Here is a 24,666-nt window from a genome sequence, read left to right as displayed (position 1 = left end):
ATAATTGGATGATATCAAATTAAGAAACAATGGATCCTCAAAAGATACACTGTGAAAATAAAGAGGCATACTGCAGACTAGGTAAAAATATTCACAATGCATATAAATATATAAAAGATATGTATCTGTTTATATTCATAAATAACTTATGTAATAAATTATATATATTATATATATATAATTGTGTAAATATGTAATTTATAAAGCATATATAAATATAAATAACTTAAAACTCGCTAAAAAGAAGACAAATGATTAAATATAAAAATGGGTAAAATATTTGAACAACACTTCACAAAAGTAGATATACACACAGTCAATAAGCACATGAAAGTATATTTTATTCTTTAGTCATTGTGGAAATGTAAATGTAAGTTAAAACCACACTGAGATACCACTATACACTCACTAGAATGACTAAAATTAAAGTAGCAATGCTAAGAAGTGTTAATGAGGGTATAAAGCAACTAGACCCTCTTATGCATTGTTGGTGGAAGTGTAAAATGATGCAGCCCCTTCGGAAAACTTTTTGGCAGTTTCTTATAAAGTCAGGCCTATAACGACCCCACGTTTAGAAGAAATTCCATTTTTAGAGGGAAAAAAGAGATGTATATTTATAAAAAGACTTATGAATGGATTTTCATAATAGCCCCAAAGTGGGAGAAACCCACATGTCCAAAAACAGATGAATGGATAAACAATTTGTGGTGTATTTATACAATGGAAGTCTACCCATTAACACAAAGGACCAAAGTACTAATACATGCTGCAACATGATTGAATCTCAAAAATTTTATGCTATTTGGAAGGATTCATATCCAAAAAGTACATACTGTATACTTTCATTTTTATAAAATTCAAGAGTAGGCAAAATTATTCTATAGCAATAGAAGTCAGATCGGTGGTTGCCTGGGTTAGGATTATGGATAAATGACTGAAAGGGAGCATACAGTAACTTTTTGGAAATGTTCTATATTTTCTTTGTGGTGGCAGCTACATGAATGTGTAATTTGACAAAATTGATCAAATACACATTTAAGATGGGTGCATTTATTATATGATGTATATTAAATTATTTATCAATATAGTTAATAAAAAAGTAGTTCTGTCACTCCTTAACACACACAAAGTGATCTTCTTTAGTATATTAAAGAATTTGTTTTAGTACTTACTATGTGCAGAGCTTAAGTAATATGGAAGAACACAAAGTGGTATTGGAAACATTCCCTGACCATCAAGGAACTTAATATTTAGTTAGGTAATATAGTATGAACTTGACCATATATCTAATCATATGGTGGTAAAATTGGTAAGTAATAGCAGTGGTAGATGTAGAAGAGTTATGAAATTGAGTTAATGAGTTGATACATGAAAAAAATGTAAAAAATACAGTGCCTGAGAGATAATATGTGCTCAGCAAGTGCTACTTTGCTTTTCAGAGGATGAGAATTTTATGCTTCAAGTGGTAAATCAAGGCATAATTGAGGAGGTGGTATTTAATGTAGGTAGCACAGAATAGGAAGGTTTTTCATAAGTATTAAGAAGTGGGGAGACATTAATATCAGGAGGATGTTATGATCAAAGGTGTGGAAGTGAAAAAACACAAGACATGTACAGAAGAGGGAGGTATGTTTGGTGAATTCATTTGAACAGAATGAAGAGTTTCAGGTAGCAAAAATAATAGGAAATGAATCACTAGGGCCAGATTATGGAGGACCCTTAAAACCAACTTGAGTATAACCTTATCTTAAATTGATCTCTTATGGATTGCCAATACATAAATAAAACATATAGGAAGGGATATTTTGTTGTGGCCTCTCCCGCTGCGGAGCACAGGCTCCAGACGCGCAGGCTTAGCGGCCATGGCTTACGGGCCCAGCCGCTCCGCAGCATGTGGGACCTTCCCGGACCGGGGCACGAACCCGTGTCCCCTGCATCGGCAGGCGGACTCTCAACCACTGCGCCACCAGGGAAGCCCAAATCTTATTTTTTAATTTTTTTTTATAATTTTAAACATGAAGTCAACTGACCAGAACAATGAAGCTGTTTTGATGAACATGAAACTGAAATTGGGGCTTGTTGATCTTAGATGGGAGTTGTTGTTATTGTTTTTAATGACCTTAAGCTTCTACCTTATTTCTGCTGTATTTTCTTTTGGTTGCCTCATGTTCAGAAAATCCTAATTCAGATAGCTAAATAATTGTAAATATCAGTCTTATAGTATTTTACCTTAACATTGTTGCATATCTTTCAATATAGCAAGAGGCTTATTTCAAGGTTTGCATAATAAATGTTTTACTCTGGTAGTACAAGTTAATGCATTGGTGATTTTCAGTGTGTTAAACTTTGGAACATAACACGTTTGAATGTGTATGACAGTTTTTGTTACAGTTTTCTTGTTGTTTAGGTTTTTTGCTAAGTTACAACTGGCAGAAACCCAACTCAAATAGTGTAAGCAAAAACAGGAATATATTGGCTTACATTATGAACAATCCCAGGAGCAGAATTTGGCTTTAGCTCTTTGGGGATGTAAGTATGCTAACATGATGTAAAGGTTGTTTTTTCCCTCTATCTTTTCCTATCTGCTCCTCTCTACTTTGCTTAGCATTTTTGGTTTCATTCATTCTTATTGCATACAGACTCTCTCCATGTGCCAGGGAGAATGTCCATGACGATTGATCCTTGGCCCACATACTTATAGCTTTCAACTTGAGCATAAGAGAGCCTTTCCAGATAGTTCCAGGAGAGAATTCTGACTGGGTCAAATTTCTCTGTGTGGCTGAGAGGAGCAGTAGGAAGCAGACAGCAAAGCCCTGTGATTGACAACTCCATCAGGACAATAGTGGCATTCAGCAGTATTTCCCCAAAGAAATCAAAAGAAGGACTATAGGACACAGTGGGCACACAAAAATCATTGTTTCCACGGTTCTATAATTTTTAAAAAGCAGTTAAATATGTATTTGAAAGAGTAAAAATGAAGTCAACCATTTGTAGAACCCAAAGAGCAGTGTCCCACGTCATATGGTTTGAATACCTTAGCCTTTGGCAATGGAGCAGCAGAAAATAGTGTCAGGCTACACACTTACTTCTTGTACATGAAATAAAATATAATTTGGAAGGAATTACTTTTCGAGTTCAAGAGTATTTTTAAGCAGCATCTTAGCTCTTCCTCAGTGGATGACTTCAGGAAAAGAAAGCTCTTAGTTCAAAACAGATAAGGCGTTATAGAAAATGAAATATGGAGGAACAGGAAGACTAGCGTAATGGAGTATGTATGGGAGAATTGGCTGTTGAACGCTATTTACTTTCACTGCAATACCTCGAATTTTTAGCACCCTTCTCTAAAGAACTAGAGTGCTTCACTTCATATCTGAAGCAATTAATAATAGATGTAATTATTCATTTTCTATTGTTGAATGCTGCATCGTAGAGACTAAAACTGATGTTCAAATAATGCTTTAAATAGTCATTTCAGTAAAACCAGCACTGAACTCGAGTCAGGGCTCTGTTGCCAACTGTTTGGCCTCGGGCAAGGCAAGTGACTTCCTTATCTTGACTCTGTTTCCTCATTTCTGAAATGGGGTTTTGGTCTTAGTGATCACTGAAGTCTCAGCTACAGCAGGAGGCTGTGAGCCTCTGATTTACCTGCTGGATATTTCCCTCTTTTTCTATATTGGCATTGGTAGGTAGCAGTTGTACTTTGATAGATATGGGAGAGGAATTTGGTTTTGAATGATCCTTCTGATATTGTTTTAGGTGTTAAGCAGCTTTGGAAAGCAGATGAAAGAGATACCTCTTACCTGCACATATAGACCAATGTGACTTCCATGAATGTATGTTAAGTGCCAATTTTAAGGGGTCCCTATAAAAAATTATCAGACTTTGGTAGATCAAAACAGTGCAAAGAGAGAATATTGCACCCAGTGTGATGATGTCTATATGTGTATTTCCTGCAGCTTTCAAATGTGGGGTTTTCTCTCCCTCATGAACATGTCAAAATCTTGCATCTAACAGTTCTAATGACATTTTCAATAGCTCCCATTGACACACACACACACACACACAGACACTCACAGTATATTATCTAGTAAAGTGGTTGTGGAATTAACATTTTTCCTGGAAGGAATATATCTGATTTAATGACCAAATCGTTTTAAAGCAGCACAACAGAATTTCACAGGAACTAAATCTATTTCTTCACACCGATCATGCGTGTTTTACTGAAGCATTGAGTCATTAGCATGTTTATAATGGTTCTAATTTAACACAACATTTTCTGAATTTTATCCTTGAGTCATTTACAAATTGTTCATATTGAATAAACAAAGGAAACAGATTGCATTTTATACTTAGTAATTTATCTGAAAGAAGAGGGGAGGGTTAATTGTTTAAAAGTTTTGGTCTGTTTGGGGAAGTGAGCCTTTTTCATTGCTAGGCATAAATGCCATTTCTCATCTTTTTGGGGATGGGGGGAGGCTATGGAGGAGTAAAATGAAAAATTAAGATCAGGACAAGTTTGGCCACTCCCAGAGGGGAGTGTGGAGCAAAAGGGGAGCTGGCACGAGATTATCCAAAACAGTTGGTGCATTCCTTAATGATCAAGTGCTTGAGAAGTCTAGCTCTTCCTGGCAGAGCATCTGTGTTGATGTTTATATCATTGCCCTGCTGTATGGGAAAGGCATGCTTTCTCTTGCTGCTTAGCTAAAAATAGGATGGAATATAGCATTGTATGAGATATTTTAAGAAAGCAAAAACATTTAAGAGGTTAAAGGTTTGGCTTTTGGATCAAAAAAGATCAGTGATATAACCCGTGGTGTTCCTTGAAGACTGAATTTTATCTAGAGTTTGTCAGTGATTCGAACTCTTGGTTAGGCAAGTTATTCTAGGTTCATTTGGTGCGGTCTGAAAAACCCACTTTACTGTCTTTTCTGTCAGCTTCCCAGCATGAAGAGCAGGATTGAAAACAGCCTCTATTTATACCGCCTTGTTCGTATTTGGAAAATCAGTTGTTTCATTGGAGAGAGGGAGAGAGAGAGAGAATGAGAGCATGAGCAGTCGTCAGGGAGTGTGCTTTGTACGTTATAGTGACTTCAAAATAAAACTGGCACATTTTTGTGTCTAATTATTTTTAGTGAGCTTGGAGGGTTTTAATTAAAATTTAAGAGTGCTCTTCAAGCTCTCCAAGCTCCAATTTTATCCCACTGTATTGTGGAGCACTCGTCACTGTGGAAAAATGTACAGTAACTGGCATCTGCATCTCTGTTTCCTAATGAAAAATGTGAGATTGATGATCAGCAGGGATATAAATATATATTGTCAGAATTCGTTGTAAACCAAGGTCAAGGATACTTTTAATAAGTTATCATTGTTTGGATACATAAAAAATTTATTGCTTCTGAAATTTATGATTCCTGTGGTAAAAATAAAAGGGGTTGCTTTAATATTTTCTTTAAAAAGTTAATAAAGCAGTAGGATCTGTATACAGGGGGAGCAATCATTGTTGTTTCTCACTAAGGTATTTTAAAGTTATTTTCTATGTCATGTTTGTAATGTTTCAGCATTTCTAGCTTTATGACTTTGAGGTAAAGGGAATAATGATAAGTGTTTACTCACAGGTAAATTGTTTTAAAGTACGATAAAAAATTTTTCCCATTATCCTTTCCCATTCCCCCATGATTTAATTTTAATGATGATTTCTTTATTTACTCTCTTTGACCCTTTATTTTGCTCAGAATAGTAGTTAACACTGCTGCAGCTTTGTTTAACTAGGAATAATTTTCAATTGTTCCTAAAATATCATCATATAGATTAGGAAATAAATATCTCACGTACTCTCACTTCAAATTTCCCTTGTACTGTAAAATTAATTATTAGCATGATAAAGCATTCCTGACTTACCTGGCCTGAAACCTAGGTATTTAGGAAACCTAGGTATTTAGGAAGCAGAAACATTGCTTTGCAATCCATTATGATATCTTTCCTTTTTTCCTTAGAAAAAGGTTATTGAAATAGAAAAACTTAAATTTGCAAAGGAAAAGGAAAAACAAAAGCTATGCAACTGAGAATTAATTTATAACATATCAGAACCCTTTACATCCTTGATTAAAAATAAGCAAGAATTGAAGTGCAACTCAATTTTTCAGTCCTGTTTTTATCACAGTATTTACAAAAATTAGACAAGATAAATATAATAAACTCTCATATTTCATGGAATATGTATTGGTTTATGGACACTAATTCTTTCAAAGTAAGAGGAATTAATTTTGGCATTTTCCACTTTATACTGAAGTGTTATGGCTTACATTCATTTTTAATATGTACATATTACCGTGACACATACTATAATATCGTGATACTATAATTTCCAAAAGGTATGTAGTTTCTTCCTGTTTAGCTGAAAACAACTCAGTCAACATACTAAAATTTGAGTAGTCAAACTCAGATAATAAAATATACTGTATATCTTTTCATTGTTTTGAGGACTGTGGCATATTTATCTGTGTAGAGTTATCCAAGAATATTCGGGTGATGTTTAGTTCTTTTTTTTTCCATTTGGAATCCTGCATAAGTACTGAATTGAGACATGGGCTTACTCTTTGCGTGGACATAAGACAAACTGGACTTCTTTACTTATCTTGACCTCTTTGATTTTTGCATTTGTGCATGATCAGAAAGGGGCAAAGTCTGATATGATGAATCGCCTCTGTAAAGCTAGTGTCCTGTTAATGTAGTTGACGTATGTGGCACAGGAGGATGAATACCGTTCATTTTTACCCTTACCTGGATATTGTTTTGAGTGGGAAATTTGAAAATATAAAATTTCACTTTTAACTTTAGCATATATTTCCTCATTTCAAGTCAGAAACGTCTTGGCAGAGGCAGTAGTATCCTCTGCATATGTAGCATTTTAGTACATCTTGTGGTACTGCATCTTCTGGTCTTTTTCCCTCACCTTACTTGTTTCACATTACAGTGTGGGTTGTGTTTAGTACTAATTGTGGTATGTATGCCCTTAGAGGTCTGGCAGACAGATAATTAGGTGAAAAAGCTCAGTTTTTCAAGAGACCTTCTCACAGTTTTGAATATTCCTGGAATCTCCCAGAATTGAGATTAAATGCTGATAAAGTTGTATGTAGTGACCTTTATTGTCCTGTAGATAAAGGCAATCAGTGATTGTTACTAAATATTTTCATGGGCTATAAATATAGACTTGCAAAGCCTGCTTTATGTTTTTCCCCTCAGTGTCTTCTACTGAAATGGGAACTCATAGAGCTAGATTAACTCAGCATTATGGTGAGAATTAATTTTCTAATAGGAATGTGAAATGTTTTGAATTTATTAACCATTTTATTAATGATTAGCTTTTATGTAAAGCTGTGTCTTCAAACTTATTTGATAAATGTTTGAAGTGTATATTCTTGTTGTCCATATAGTTCTGTTTTTCTCCCATGAAGTTTCAGCATTCTTTTTCTGGAGCTCTGAAAGATTTCAGGTCTATTAATAGAAATGAGAGACATATTTTAGCCTGTTTTACATTTAGTGTGTATCTAATCCTAGTTTATGAACTTGCTGTGAATTTTGGATCATTACTAGTCAATTGGGATTTTTGTCTTGACCATTATAATATGTGCACTCAACTCAAATTTTAACCAAACAAGTTATGCTTTAGCGTTCATATCAGTGATTATCAGTTTACTACAATGTTATAACATGTATGAAAAGGTTAAAAAAAAGTAACAAAACTGAGTAAGGTAGGAAGTTGAAGACATTTTGTTGATTATTCTTATACATGGTCTAATGTTACATCCAGAAATTTAGACCTGATTTGAGAAAAAGTAATCTCTGATAGGCATGGCTTTGAAGATTTTGCTCCTTAACTCTCAAATTAGTATTATCTTTTCTATGACTTTAGCATAAAAACAAAATATGTGTGGAACAAAGTATACACCTTGTTTCTGAATTTAAAATAAAAGTAACAAGAGAACATTTTGAAAATTAAATACAAACTGAACATACGCATATGCATATAGGCCCTATTAGCAGGTCACTCAGAATCCAGTTTTTAATCACAGTGGTAGGTCACTTGTTGAAGCCTACGAAAATAATTAATAGGAAAGACTGGAAGGAAAGAAGGAGGAAAGGAAAGAAGGGAAGAAGTAAGGGAAGGAGCAGGGAGCTTTCACTTAATAGAATCAAGCTGACTTCTATTTAGAAAGAACTTTAGCTTCTGTGATAGAGAGCTAATATGGTTGTTCTTCATCAGCGATTTCCCAACATACTGATCTGGATTCTATCCATTCCTTGATTGATTGATCATGTCACGAACAAACGTTAATTGTTTTCACCAATACTTTCTAACCATGCAGTGGTCCTCTCATCTCTTACCCGGGGCTCACTGTCTTCTTTTTAAAGCTTATCTAGTTTCTAAAACCCTTCAGATCCATCTTGACCTTATTGTCATTCTGAAAAATTCAAGGAGGATTTAGAAGTTGGAGAAAAAATGAAAGGGAAAATGCTAAAGAGATAGGTACTGATATGGGAGAGAAAAGGCATTTGGAATTGAAGTAATTATTTTAAATATAATTTTAAAAAGGAGTTATCAGAATTTTGACACTTGGAATGTTAAAGTTTAATGGGAGTGTTCTTTGCACTGAGGATTGAGTGTTTAAATCTGCTTTCCCTTTTGGAAACATGGCCTGTTTGTTAAGATTTGAGGCTTAAAAGATACACGTAAATAGTTGTAAGCAGTAGCTCCAGTTGCAAATCCATCTGAACAGAGAGAAAAACATAACTCATTGATAAAAATTTGCTAATTATTAGAACATTCTAAAATTTAAACTTCTGTAAACTTTATGAATCTTAATAGAAACAAGTGTAATCTAGTATGCTATTTAGAAATGCTATTTAGAAATGCAATAGGTCAAGCAGCGTTTAAATAAGGATTTTTCTTGAAAAGATCATGCGTCTCTTTTTATATAAGAGAAAAGTTTTAACTGTTTTCGTTACTGGGGGACAGAGGACATCATGACTTTATTTTCTTTGCATTTTACTCTAAATGGGTATTTTACAAAAGTTGCCGTATGTTTATTTCTTTTTTAAGGACTAAGTAGTTACAGGTCGATTGGTCTCTTCTCCTTTGAAGATTTATCATTCTTCCTTGAATAGCACATGAATTTTGCTTGGACTTAAAAAATATCACCTGGCTTGAAAGGAATAATATCTAAACTTAAGCTTGTATGAAAAAGCCCCTTGTTCTGTCCAATTGGTCTAAGAGGTGATAAATGCTGGCTGAATATTAATTAACTATAGTTATAATACCAAGATAAGATTATTGAGCATTATCTTTTTTTTTCGTGGGAATAGTTTAAATAATCTTCCAGCCAAAAAAAATTTAGTTATGGTATTTTGTAGTAGATAACGGAATATAATTGTTTGTATCCTAGGGTTAAAACAGCAACAACAAAAAATAGCTTTAATCATTTATTTTTGAATAACAGAATTTCTCCGTAAACTCCACAGCCTTCTGTATTTGTAATATTTTAATACTAATCAAATACATGTATAATAGTTTTAATACTTACTTTTTTATTTTAATAGATTCCTCCTGCATGGAAAAACTACTTTCGAAAGATTGGAAGGAAAAAATGGAAAGATTAAATACCAGTGAACTTCTCGGAGAAATTAAAGGTACAATATACAGAATATCAAACATATCAATGTAGAAATATTATTTTGTTCCACAACACATTTGCTTATCTTCTGTGCCCTAACATTAAATTCTTACCTCTAATATTTGTTTACATCTGAGAGGGTAAATGTATAGTGTGTTCCTGAACTTTATTCTTTTGTGATGTTTATAGAACGAAAGTTTTGCCCTTTCTTTTTTAGTCTATAAACATATAACTTATAGGGTAAACTACTTCATTAGTTTACTGAACAAAAAGTATGAAAAAGAAAAAAGGTTATGTCAAAGATGAACAAATTAAGTTAGAGATAATTTTAATCCTTCCTTTTGAAATGATAATAATAGCTTAATTGATGAATCCAAATCACTGATTTGAATTTCTTCTGATCAAAAAGGGTCAGCTGTAGTAACTGTCAAAAAGGATTTTATAGAATGTGCTGTTTATGGTTTATGGCTGGATTCTGAGGCCTGTTTACGTGTTCAAATCCTGGCTCTGTCACTTACTAGATGAGTGATTTTGGGCAAGTCACTGAAGCTTTCTATCTTTTGAATTCCTTGTATCTAAACTGAGGATAATAAAAATACCTACTCCATAGGCTCATTAAGAGAATTAGTATATGTAAAGCTTTTAAAACTGCCTGGCACTTAAGAAAGTCCTCATGAGGGAAAGCTGTGGTTGTTATTAACTGCCCATAGGATTGTAGGTTGATTAATCTCAATCAGATTTCACTGGACTTAACATTTCATGATCTCCAACCCGGATGAGAATGAGCATCCTTATTTTTAAAGATAAGTGATTGACGTTATTATTTTGAAACATGTTAAGAAGCCAGCAGTCCCAATCCATTACAGAATTAAGCTGCCCTATCAGTTAAGAAGCTATACTTTTTGCCCAGTTCTCTCTTGTTGATTCCTTTGTGGAGATGAAGTGCTGTATCACTAGCTTTTGGTATCATGAATAGAATCCATTGTCATTAATTAATTTTTTCAGTTGTCCCTTACAGACAGTCATCACTCTGACTTGACCTGACAACTTGGGAACTTAATTACATTAGTTTTCTGAATTTATCAAATGACTTCAGGTGAATATTCCCATGGATAATTCCTCATTTAAGAGGAACATTTCACGATAACTATCTGATGAAAATATTATTTTGAATTTATTACAGAAAACTGCTTAGTGTTCAGGCATGTTATGTTCAACTCAAATGAAGAGAAAAGGGAGTCATATCTTTTCCAAGAAATAATTAATAACTCATTCTATTAACTAATGCAGTATCAAAATCAAGTGGAAATTGGATATTATTTTGAATTTCACTGCTTCTGTTTTGTACTCATAAAGGCCATTTGCTATTTTGGAAAAAAAAAAGAAACTCAACTTAAAACTGACGGGTAGAAAGAAAGTCATTAGTGACATATTCTTTATCCAGCTGCAATAACATGGTGTGTGCTACTTTGCACGTCATTCTGTGTTTTCTTCCCTTTCCAAAGTCATTGGTTTTATGACAGTGAGAACAGAAATGGTTTATGCAAAGGCAGCTTTTGCCAGCGTGAATGATGGGGGTCTTGCTTTCTCTCAGTAATGTGGAAGCTAACATTTTATTATGTTATGATTCAGCATCGAGTTTTTATGCTTTGGGTTATCTTTCCCCCTCCCACTTTCTATCTTTATTTTTGATTCTAAAAATGCAAAAACTGTACTAGTTTTATATAATCAAAATATATAAATCTCAAAAGTGAAACATGCAAAATTAGGCTTTTCAAATTCTTTAACTTTTTCTTTTCTGGATTCTGTATGTGAAATGTAAACTTTCATTTGTGTACTACCCTCAGTTTTATGGGTATAGAAGATAAGATTCTTACTAAATTTTTCATTTTGATTTACTCTATGTAAGTGTCTCTTTTTACATCTTAATATCTTGTCACCATAAACATTATACACAAAGTATACCAATAATATAAAAAATTGAAAAAAAATTAGTTAAAGTAGTGTTCAAATAGTTTGATTCAGCCACTGCTGAAACTCAACATACATTTTTGCTGTAGGCGAGATCAGATCAGTTATTAGCCACCAAAATTAGTTATAATTATCCTGAAATTTTAGGGTGATCTAAATACTATCTCCAAGAAAAACATACTAGGGGAATTCCCTGGCGGTCCAGTGGTTAGGGCTCCACATTTCCACTGCAGGGGGCACCGGTGCAATCCCTGGTCGGGGAACTAAGATGCTGCATGCCGTGCAGTGCGGCCAAAAAATAAATTAAAAGAAAAGAAAAGAAAAACATACTACAGTGGGTTATCAGGGTTCAGTATATCTCAAGCGTGTGTATTTATATATCTCATTATTTTTCCCTCATTACAAAATTCATATACATTTATTGTAAAAAGTATATAAACACACCCAAAGGAAAATATAATTGCCTTTTCATTCTACCTGTATTATAGTATATATCCTTTCCATTTTAATTTATGCATAAAAATTTTTTCCCTTAAAATTGGAATCATCCGTTTACTATTCATTTGTAATCTATTTTTCCCACTTAATGATATATTGTGAATTTCCCTGATTAGGTCCTCTTCTAAACTATTATTCTTATTTGCAGAAAATATTGCATAAAGTGAGGTTCTTATAATTTAACTGAGTCTTTTATTCAATATTTAAGTTGTTTTTATTGTTTGTCATTATAAAGAAAACCTTGAACATGGGTAACTTTTTAATACTTTTCCGTGTCAATTAGTGGTTATTTTCTTACGATATATTTCTAAAAAGTGAAATTACTGGGTCAAAGAAGGTGTTCTTTTTAAAAAAGGCTTTTGATTCACATTGCCCTTCAGGTATAGTGTTCTGTGCTCTCACCAGCAGTATCTGCGAGTATTCCCTTGCCCTCAGTAGCAAGTATTATTATTTTAAACATTTCTTGCCAGTTTGATAAGGGAATATAACATATTATTGCTGACTTAATTTGAATTCTTTGGATTCTTATTGAGAATGAAGAGTTTTACATGAATTTATTTGTATTAAATGTCTCTTCCTTTGTGAATTGTCTGTTTATGTTGTTTGCCCATTTTTCCTTTAAAGGATTTGTCTAGTTTTTAAGGCTCTTAATGTATATTTTAATGGTATTAGCCTTTATTTGTCATATATGTATATTTTGTCATTTTCTTTACTTTATGGTTTTGTTGTTAAATCTTTGCCTCCCTTTTGTAATGCTCTTTTTTTTTTTTTTTCTGTTTGGGGTTTGTTTAGAAAGGCTTCTCCCAGTCTAAAATTATATAATATTCTACTATATTTTCTTCCAGTTCTTTGACTATATTTTTATACACTTAAGTCTTTGATTCATCTTGAATATATTTTGAGTATAATTTCAACCAGAGATATAACTTAATTTTTTTCTCAAGTTAACCAAATATCTCTGTATCATTTATTAAGTAACCCATCGTATCCCATCTGACTTGAAATAACATCTTTTATTACATACTGATTACATATTTGGAGCCAGTTCTCAGTTTTTGGCTCTATTCCATTTATCTTTCTACTTAGACTTTTACAGTGCTAGGTTATATTAATCACTGTAGCTTTATAGTATCTTTGAAAAGTATTGCAAGACCTCATTCATAATTATTCTTTAAGGTGTTTGTATACTTCTCTAAAGTTTATCTTAGATTTATATGTTGTTAATTAAAATTGCAAAGTGATTTTTTAAAAAAGATTATAAAACTATGGGATAACAAATCTTTTTAGCATTGAATCTTTCCATCCCAAATAACTTACTCAATTCTTTTCTGTCCCTCAACAATGTTTTGTTTTTTATATACAGATTCTGCACCTTTCCTTTGATGTTTCCTTTATAATATTTAATATTTTTACTTGCTCTTATGAATGAGATATTTTTCATAATACTATGTTTTTGTTACTATATTTGGGGGTGTTAGTAAATTTTGCTGATTCATTTTATAACTTCCCTTTTTGTCAGACTTATTAGCTCTAGTCATATTTCAGCTGATATGTTTTCTCCTCTTTTTTAGCAGTTATTTGTTCCTTTTTTTCACCCCTTCTTTTAATACACTACCTAGAATATCAAGAATAATATTAAATAATACAGGTGATAGCAGGTATTTTTATTTAGTTTTTAACTTATGGAATTGTCTTTAATATTTTACTGTAAGTATTATACTGACTGTTGATTTAATGATTTTTATCATTAAAAATCATGCTAGTCCACTTTATTAGGAGTTTCTATGAGAAATTGCATTTCAGTTTATGGCATGTCTTATTGGTTTTTGTTTTTCAAATTTACTGATGAAATAAACCCTAATTAGTCATGGTGTAGTCTTGTTTTAATGTACTGCATAATTTTATTTGCTTACCTTACAGTTATTTTTGCACCTGTATTTGTAAATGAGATTAGTTTGTGTTTTTCTTTATTTGTACTCTCTTTGTTAAATTTTAGTGCCAGAGTTCATGGAATTGGAAAGCTTTTTCTCCTTTTTTGTGGAGGAAGGCTATGTAAAACTATTGAATAGACAACATCTTATTAATAAGTGGGAATCTTTTTTTATATTCTTTTTGTGTCCTTTGCCTGAAGTGGGTCTCTTGAAGGCAACATATTGTAGGCTCTTGGTTGTTTTTTTTTAATCCGATCTGCCACTCTGTCTTTTGATTGGAGCATTTGGTCCATTGACATTTAAGGTAATTATTGACAGATATGTATTTGTTGCCAGATAACTGAATCACTTTGCTGTATATCAGAAATTAATCAAACAATGTAAATCAACTATACTTAAATAAAAAAAGAGGACAATGATTTCATCTTAGTATAATCAATAAAAATAAACATTTGAGTTCATCAGGTGAAAAAAATAAGTGGGAATCACTTATTTCTTAAAATTCTGAAAGAATATATTCATAAAACATCTAGGCTTAGAGTTTTCTATGGAGATAATTTTTTTTTAAAGTTTCTTTTTCTCTTTAAGTCAGTTTTGCCAGGAAAAAAATTTCCTAGAAAATTGTATATTTCACTGAGATTTTCAAAAACATTAGTATTGTTTTAAAATACAATATCGCTTATTTTAAGTTTTCCATTTATTTGCTGTTATATATTCTATTTAAATTTTGCATATTTGTGTTCTCTCCCTTTTGTTCCTCAATTTTTACTTGCTAGTGGTTTTTCTATTTATCATTCCCCCCTTACTCCCCAGTAAGGATCCAGCTTTTAGGTTTACTTGTCAGTTCTGCTGTTTTTCAGCTTGCCAACTACTTAATCTTGCTTTTACCTTTATTATCTCTCTCTTCTTTGTTTTTCTTATACTTTTTCTTTTGTCTGTTTTCTGATACCTCCTAATTTTCTAAGTTGACTACTTTATTTTCAACATTTTTTTATTAATTAATAAAAGCACTTTTAGCCATGAATGTGTTTGTAGAACTAGCTTTATGCATCCCATAAATTTAAACTTTTAGAATTCTCATAGTCATTATTTTCTAAATAGTCAATATTTATATTATTATCTAACTTATGTTTCTATGTCATTCTTAACTTTATGTCTTCTTTTGGATTCAAGAATGTGATGAAGCTGAGAAAGGGTGGAAACAACCTCTGTCATTGGAAAATTCTTTGTGGTGGGTTAGGTGCTAGAAGGAGAATTAAAGTGTGGGCAATAGAATGGATGAGCTATACTGAAAAATGAATCTTCAACCCGGTGACTTTAATATTACTACATATTAAGAAATAATACATTAATAACCTACTTTTTAGATTTTACTTTAAAAAATACTAGTGCTTTTAAATAAAAGTCCTATTATCTAAGTGAAATAAAGCAGTATTTCCAAAACTCTTGGTAAGAGTTAGAATATTGCTAAAGGTGGACAAACAATGAATCACAGATTTTCAGTGGGCCTGTATCTGAGTCTTGTCTAATATTCTTTAAGAGAAAATCCCATGCCTAACCCCCATCATATTTCCATAGGTAACTTCTTTTTTACAGCAGCATTAATTGAGGATAGAGTGCTGTAAATGGCATAAATTTAATAGCAGTAATCTCAAAGCAATGTTCAAAAGAGGTTAATATTATTATGAGTATTGTTAAATAAATTTATTATTAAGACTTAAATGAAAGATAGCATAAAATGATTAGACCTTTGCCTTGGTCTGGTTACATCTTAAAGTATTGTGTTCTAATTGGGTTACCATATTTTAAGGGGTCTGTTGTGAAATTAGTATTTATCAAAAGTGGCTAGACTAGTAAAGAGACTTGGACATTTAATGTGAATAGTGATTCAAGACCTAGGGAAGTTTGACCTCATACACGTTAGATGTTTGGAGTTTTGTTCAATAGAAGTGGATAAGATTTTTGTGTTGTTTTAGGGGGTTAAGGTAATAGGGAAATTGTTCTCAATATACAAAAGAACTTAGGAACAATTAATGGCTACCCAACATTGATGCAGTTGGATCAAATATAGTGGTTGTTCAATAAATATTTATTAAATGAATAAATGAGTGGATAAATTAATAAAATAAAATCAATGGAAAATTTAAACAGATGTAGAGGGGTATTCCTGCTTTGGTGGAATGTTCATGACCTCCTAAAATTCCTTCAAAATTATACTAGTGTTTATTAAATTTTCTTAATTTTAAGACTGTTCTTCAAAATACTATCTATTTCCTGTCAGTAAGTAATATAATACTTTTGTGAGATACTTTATAAAAGAAACCATGTACTAAAACTACCTACATTATTTTATCTGATCCTTTGGACAACCCAGTGAGGAAAATATTTTTATATTGATTTTACATGTGAGTAAAATTAGACTGAGAGAAATTAAGTGGCTTGTTTGGGTCACTCAGAAAGTTATGGATGTCGGGTTTGAATCCTGGTCTCTAAAGCCTCTGTTTAGTATAATACAGATTACTTCTCAGATTCTCCAGTCTTGGAATTCTGCACTGGGGACAAGGGGAAGATAGACTCTGGACTGTTTCGTCCTCCTGCAACACACGAACAACCAAAATACTTCCAATTTTGCTCTTTTCTATGTAAGTGAGGCAGTATAGCAAAGCAGGCATGGGTATAGGTAATACAGTTTTTCCCTATAGTAGTGTTTATCATTTAAAGAAATTGAGACAGACTTCATTTACAATATTATATTAGTTTCAGGTATACAATATAGCGATTCAAATATTTTATAGTTTATACTCCATTTATAGTTATTATAAAATATTGGCTATATTCCCTGTGCTGTATAATATATCATTGCAGCTTATTTATTTTATATCTAATAGTTTGTACCTTTGAATCCCCTACCCCTATCTTGCCACTCCCCCCCTCTCTCCCCACTGATAACCACTGATTTATTCTCTGTATTTGTGAGTCTGTCTCTTTTTTGTTATATTCACTAATTTGTTTTATTTTTTAGATTCTGCATATAAGTGATATCATACAGTATTTGTCTTTCTCTGTCTGCTTTATTTCACTAAGCATAACACCCTCCAGGTCCATCCATGTTATTGCAAAATTTCATTCTTTTTATGGCTGAGTAGTATTCCTATATATATATATATATATATATATATATATATATTTATACTGCATCTTCTTTACCCATTTATTTGTTAAAGGACACTTAGGTTGTGTCCATATCTTGGCTATTGTAAATAATGCTGCTCTGAACACTGGGGTACATGTATCTTTTTGAATTAGTGTTTTCATTTTCTTAGGATATATACCCAGGAGTGTAGTTCTATTATAGTTATTATAAAATATTGGCTATATTCCCTGTGCTGTATAATATATCATTGCAGCTTATTTATTTTATATCTAATAGTTTGTACCTTTGAATCCCCTACCCCTATCTTGCCACTCCCCCCCTCTCTCCCCACTGATAACCACTGATTTATTCTCTGTATTTGTGAGTCTGTCTCTTTTTTGTTATATTCACTAATTTGTTTTATTTTTTAGATTCTGCATATAAGTGATATCATACAGTATTTGTCTTTCTCTGTCTGCTTTATTTCACTAAGCATAACACCCTCCAGGTCCATCCATGTTATTGCAAAATTTCATTCTTTTTATGGCTGAGTAGTATTCCTATATATATATATATATATATTTATACTGCATCTTCTTTACCCATTTATTTGTTAAAGGACACTTAGGTTGTGTCCATATCTTGGCTATTGTAAATAATGCTGCTCTGAACACTGGGGTACATGTATCTTTTTGAATTAGTGTTTTCATTTTCTTAGGATATATACCCAGGAGTGTAGTTCTATTTTTTAGTTTTTTGAGGAACCTCCATAATGTTTTCCATAGTGACGGCACCAATTTACATTCCTACCAATGGTGCACAAGGGTTCCTTTTTCTCCACATCCTTGCCATCGTTTGTTATTTGTGTTCTTTTTGATGATAGGCATTCTGACAGGTGTGAGGTGATATCTCATTGTGATTTTGATTTGCATTTCTCTGATGATTAGCAATGGTGAGCATCTTTTCATATGCCTGTTGGCCATTGGTATGTCCTCTTTGGAAAAATGTCTGTTGAGGCCTTCTGCCCATTTTTTAATTGGGCAGTTTGTTTTTGATATTGAATTGTATCACATATATATATTTTAGATATTTACTCCTATCAGTGATATCATTTACAAATATTTGCTCCCATTCAGTAGGTTGTCGTTTGATTTTGTTGATGGTTTTCTTTGCTGTGCAAAAACATTTAAGTTAAATTAGGTCTCATTTGTTTATTTTTGCTTTTATTTCCTTTGGCAGGAGACAGATCCAAAAACTATTGCTACAGTTAATGTCAAAGAGTGTTTCACCTATATTTTCCTCGAGGGGTTTTATGGTTTCTGGTCTTACATTTAAGTCTTTAATCCATTTTGAGTTTATTTTTGTATATGAGAAAATGTTCTAATTTCACTCTTTGACATGTAGCTTTCCAGTTTTCCTAGCACTACATATTGAAGAGACTGTCTTTTCTCCATTGTATAGTCTTTCATCTTTGTCATAGATTAATTGACCATAAATGTGTAGGTTTACTTCTGGGCTGTCTACTCTGTTCCACTGATCTATGTGTCTGTTCTTTTGCCTGTACCATACTGTTTTGATTACTGTAGCTTTGTGTTGTACTTTGAAATTAGGGAGAGTAATATGTCCAGCTGTGTTCTTCTTTTGTAAGACTATTTTGTCTCTTCAGGGTCTTTTGTATTTCCACACACATTTCAGAATTATTTGTTTTAGTACTGTGAAAAATGCCATTGGTAACTTGATAGGGATTGCATTAAATCTGTAGATTGCCTTGCCTTGAGTAGTATGATCAGTTTAACAATATTAATTTTCCAATCTATGAACACGATATATCTATTTGATAGTGTTATCTTTAATTTCTTTTAACAGTGTCTTATAATTTTCCAAGTACACATCTTTTACCTCCTTAGGTAGGTTTCTTCCTAGGTAATTTATTCTTTTTGATGCAATTGTAAATGGGATTGTTTCCTTAATTTCTCTTTCTGATAGTTGTTGTTAGTGTATAGAAATACAACAGTATTAATTTTATATCCAGCAAGTTTATCAAATTCATTGATGAGCTCTAGTAGTTTTCTGGTGACATCTCTAGGATTTTCTATGTGTAGTATCATGTCATCTGTAAACAGTGACAATTTTACTTCTTCCTTTCCAGTTTGGATTCCTTTTATTTCTTTTTCTTTTCTGATTGCTGTAGCTAAGACTTCCAATACTATGTTGAATAAAAGTGGCGAGAGTGGCTATCTGTCTCTTGTTCCTGATCTTAGAGGAAATGCTTTCAGCTTTTTACTGTTGAGCATGATATTATCTGTGGGCTGACCATATATGGCCCTTATTATGTTGAGGTATGTTCCCTTTAGGTCTAAGGTTAGGTTGTTTATTTGAGATTTTTCTTGTTTCCTGAGGAAAGCTTGTATTGCTACAAACTTACCTCTTACAGCTGTTTTGCTGCACCCCATAGCGTTTGGATTCTTGCCTTTTTGTTTTCATTTGTCTCCAGGTATATTTTGATTTCCTCCTTGAATTCTTTAGTGATCCATTGGTTGTTTAGTAACATACTGTTTAGTCTCCACATGTTTTTGTTTTTTGCAGTTTTTTTCCATGTAGTTGATTTCTAGTCTTATTGTATTGTGGTTAGAAAAGATGCTTGATATGTTTTCAATTTTCTTAAATTGAAATTTAGAAAGACTTATTTTGTGGCCTAGCATGTGATCTATCCTGAAGAATGTTCCATTTGCACTTGAAATGAATGTGTACTCTGCTGCTTTTGGATGCAGTATTCTATATATATTAAGTCTATCTCATCTAATGTGTCATTTAAGGCCAGTGTTTCCTTATTGATTTTCTGCCTGGAAGATCTGTCCATTGATGTAAATGGGGTGTTAAAATTCCCTACTATTACTGGGTTAATGTCAATTTCTCCCTTTATTTCTATTAATATTTGCTTTATGTGTTTAAGTGATTTATGTTGGATGCATATATATTTACAATTGTTATATCTTCTTGGATTGATCCCTTGATCATTATGTAATGTCCTTATTTGTCTCTTGTAACAGTCTTTGTTTTAAAGTCTATTTTGTCTAATGTAAGTATTGCTACCCTGGCTTTCTTTTGATTTCCGTTTGCATGGAACACCCTTTTTCATCCTCTCACTTTCAATCTGTGTGTGTCTTTAGATCTGAAGTGAATATCTTGTAGACAGTGTATATACAGGTCTTTTTTTTTTTTTTTTTTTTGTATCCCTTCAGCCACTCTGTGTCTTTTGATTGGAGCATTTAGTCAATTAACACTTAAAGTAATTATTGATATGTATCTACTTTTTGCCATTTTCTTAATTGTTTTAGGGTTGTTTTGTAGTTCTTTTCTGTTCCTTTCTTCTTTGGTTCTCTTCTCTTGTGATTTGATTCCTATCTTTAGTGTTGCTTGGATTCCTTTCTCTTTTTTGTGTGTGCTATTACAGATTTTTGGTTTGGGGTTACCATGACGTTTGTATATAACAAAATTAATATATGAATAATTATTTTAAGTTGCTGATCTCTTAATTCTAATTGCATTCTAACAATGCTGTATTTTTTACTCTCCTCCCCTCATGATTGCTGTTTTTGACATCAGATTTTACATCTATTTGTTTTGTGTATCCCTTAACTGCTTATTGTGAATATAGATGATTTTACTACTTTTGTCTTTTAACCTTCCTACTAACTTTGTGCATGGTTGATAAACTACCTTTACTGTGTATTTGCCTTTACCAGTGAGCTTCTTTCTTTTGTAATTTTCATGTTTCTAGTAGCAGCCTTTTCTTTTTTGCTTAGAGAAGTCCCTTGAACATTTCTTGTGAAGCTAGTTTGGTGGTGCTGAACACTTTTAGCTTTTGCTTGTCTGTAAAACTTTTGATCTCTCCATCAAATCTGAGTGAGAGCCTTGCCGAGTAGACAGTATTCTTGGTTGTAGGGTTTTTTCCTTTCCTCACTTTATATAAATATATAGTGCCTTCTGGCCTGCAGTTTCTGCTGAAATGTCAGCTGATAGCCTTATTTAAGTTTCCTTGTATGTACCTTGTTGCTTTTCTCTTGCTGCTTTTTTATTGTCTCTACATCTTTAATATTTGCCATTTTAATTACATTGTATCTTGGTCTGGTCCTCTTTGTGTTGATCTTGTTTGGAACTCTTTATACTTCCTGGACTTGGATGTCTGTTTTCTTTTCCAGGTTAGGGAAGTTTTCAGCTCTTATGTCTTCATGTATGTTATCTGCCCCTTTCTCTCTCTTCTCCTTCTGGACCCCTATAATGTAATGTTAGTATTTTTGACGTTGTCCAGAGCTCTCTTAAATTGTCCTCATTTCTTTTCATTCTTTTTTCTGTTCAGTTTCAGTGATTTCCACTACTCTGTCTTCCAGCTTGCTGGTCCATTCCTCTGTATTATATAGTCTACTGTTGATTCCTTCTCGTGTATTTTTCATTTCAGTTATTGTATTCTTCACCTCTGTTTGGTTGATTTCTTTTTATTTTCTAACTCTTTGTTCAAAACTTCTAACTTCCTGCTCTGTTCATCCATTTTTCTCCTGAGTTCTTTGATCATCTTTACAATCATTACTTTGAGCTCTTTCTAGGGTAGACTGCCTATCTCCACTTCACTTAGTTCTTCCTCTGGGGTTTTGACATGTTCCTCCATTCTTCTGCCACTTCATTTTGCCTAACTTGCTGTTTTTATTTCTATATATCTGGTAGGTTGGTTATGCTTCCCGAACTTGGAGAAGTGGCCTTTTGTAGGAGACATTCAATGCTCCCAGCAGTACACTTCCCTCTGGTCACCAGAGGTCTATGCTCAACCTCTATGTGGGCTTCATGGGTCCTTCTGTTGTGGTGGGCTGCTACTGTGGGTGGTCTGTAAGGCATGACTGGCTTCCAGTCCAGTTGGTTTCCGGGTCCTGCCTTTTTTGGAGGCTGTCCACCACTGGTTGGTGGGGCTGGGTCATGAGGTGGCTGGCTGCAGAACCCTGGGGTGAAGCTGGGGTCCAGGAGATCCTGTGGCCGGTGGCTACCCATTGTTGTGTGAAGCTAGGGTTAGTGTTGACTCACTGGCAGGAAGAGCTGGGTCCTGGAGTCTGACTGCAGGGCCCAGGGGTCCCAGAGCTGGTATAGGACCACTGGTGAGTGGGGCTGGTTCCTGACACAGCTGGCTGAGGGGTCCAAGGTGTCCTGAACCTTGTTGACCTGCTGGTGGGTATGCTGGGTCTTGCCAAGTCAGGCTAGCGGCTGCAGTTGTCCACTGCTGGTGGGTGAGGCTGGTCCTGAGGCTCGAGCAGGCTTGCTGATGGGTGGGGCCTAGGTCCAGGGAATTCTGGGGCTGGTGCCTGTCCACTGATGGCTGCAGCTGGGTCCTGGGGTCTCTGGCTGTGGGGCTATGGGGTTCCAGCTCTAGTACATGTGTGCAGGTGTGTGGGGGCAGGTCCTTGGCCCTCTGGTGGGCAGGGCTGTGGCCAAAGGCAGCTGTGGGCTCAAGGGGGTCTTAAAGCAGCCTTTCTGCTGGTGAGGTGAGGGGTCCCAGAGCGTGTTAGATTTTGTGTGTGCCCTTTAAGAGTGGAGTCTATCCCCTGCCACCTCCAAGCCTGGAATTGTGCATAACTGGGATCTTGTATCTTTGTATAATGGATGTTATTTGTGCGAAGGGCAGTTCGTAAACAGCACTTGTTCTTTTAATAAAAGAATGTTTTACAAAAAAAAAAAGAGTGGAGTCTATTTCCCACAACCCTCTGGGTCTTCTGGAAGTAAGACCTTCTGGCCTTCAAACCCAAATGATCTGAGGGCTTTTCTTCCCAGTGCAGGACTCTTGGGCCGCAGAGCCTGATGTAGGGCTCAGAACCCTCTTTCCTTGTGGAGAACCTCTGCAATTGTAATTATTTTCCTGTTTGGGGGTCACCCACCCAGGGATATGGGTCTTGATATACTATGACTCTGTCCCTCCTACCCATCTTGTTGTGGTTCCTTCTGTACATCTTTACTTGTAGAAGAACTTTTCTGGTAGGTTCCAGTCTTTTTAATCAATAGTAGTTCTGTAAGTAGTTGAAATTTTGGTGTGCCTGTGAGAGGAGGTGAGCTCAGGGTCTCTCTACTCTGCCATTTTGGCAAAAGAACACCTATGGAATTATTTATCTTGATCTAAATCCGAATGAGAGGGACTTCCATGGTGGTGCAGTGGTTAAGAATATGCCTACCAATGCAGGAGACACGGGTTCAAGCCCTGGTGCGGGAAGATCACACATGCTGCGGAGCAGCTAAGCCCATGCGCCACAACTACTGGGCCTACGTTCTAGAGCCCATGCACCACAACTACTGAAGGCCACGCACCACAACTACTGAAGCCCGCGCTCCTAGAGCCTGTGCTCTGCAACAAGAGAAGCCACCACAATGAGAAGCCCTCACACCGCAATGAAGAGTAGCCCCCAGTCGCTGCTAAAAAAAAAAAAAAAAAAAAAAAATCCGAATGAGAAAGAGGGTGGAATAATATAGTATAAAGATACAAGGTGAAGCAGAAGTACTGGCAAAGCCCATAACCCATTTGTATGTATACTTGTTTGTTTGAGTGAGGATGCCAGGATACTTATGGTGACAAAACATTTCTAAATGCAATGGTGACATACTAAATGATGTCTAGAGCATTAGGATTCATCCTCTGTTTCTATGCATGGATATAGCCTTCTGTGGTTTATATAGCAGAATCTTAGCCAGCCTTCTGTTTTTGCATACATGCCCCTCTATGCTGTGGCTGGCATCTCCTCCTTGGTGTGAAGGCGCCTCCCTGGGCAGTGTGCCAGAGAAACAGTAATGCTGGTTGTTTGAGTTAGCACAAACTGTTTGTCAAACACACAGATGATAAGAGAGAAAAAATAATTATGTGATATGAGCCAAATAAGGAAAATATTGCTTTCCTTCCTTGGTCACTTATGACTAATCATCTCAATATTTACATTTAGGGATTAAGGTAGATGAGCTTATAGGTATACTGTCCTGAAGCTTAGAAAAATGACAGTCTCTTTCTGTTAGGGAAAACAGTGATTAAACATATGCTTTTAAATGGAAAATTCTACAAATGATTCCCAATGTTTTTAAGGTTATTGTTGAAACACAATTACTTACTATAGTTATTCAACTAAAATGTCTGAGAGATTTGTTCTGGAGCCTAAATATTGTTGCTATACTTTAATATTAAAAACTTTAAGCATTACTCACTGTTACTTCATTAGGGTTTTTACTAAGAGAAGTAAAATTAGAAACTGTGTTGCATCAAATAGTGCAGGCATATTACAGTTGTGCTTGGTACATGTACTGAAGTAAAAATGTGAATGTATTATAATTTTGCTACTATGTGCCACTGAGAGCCTGGTTTCATTTTCAGTTTTGATTGCAAACATAAATCTTTGATGGAGAGTGCAGGAACACAAAAGTCATGGTTTTTTTCAGTGCATGA

At 34.1% G+C, this 24,666-nt stretch overlaps 1 protein-coding gene across 5 annotated transcripts in view; it reads left to right on the top strand.

The window, feature by feature from the left end:
- Positions 1 to 24,666, top strand: part of SOX6 (SRY-box transcription factor 6) — a 414,778-nt gene that overhangs the window by 145,839 nt on the left and 244,273 nt on the right. For all 5 annotated transcript variants that reach the window (XM_024731581.1, XM_024731582.1, XM_024731583.1 and 2 more), the window contains exon 4: positions 9,598 to 9,687. In XM_024731581.1, the coding sequence (XP_024587349.1) occupies positions 9,598 to 9,687 (90 nt within the window). The remainder of the gene's footprint in view (positions 1 to 9,597; positions 9,688 to 24,666) is intronic.

The sequence above is a fragment of the Neophocaena asiaeorientalis genome, unplaced genomic scaffold, assembly GCF_003031525.2.
Source record: "Neophocaena asiaeorientalis asiaeorientalis breed wild unplaced genomic scaffold, Neophocaena_asiaeorientalis_V1.1 scaffold571, whole genome shotgun sequence".
Taxonomy (NCBI): domain Eukaryota; kingdom Metazoa; phylum Chordata; class Mammalia; order Artiodactyla; family Phocoenidae; genus Neophocaena; species Neophocaena asiaeorientalis.
This window is presented reverse-complemented; position numbering and strand designations above follow the sequence as displayed.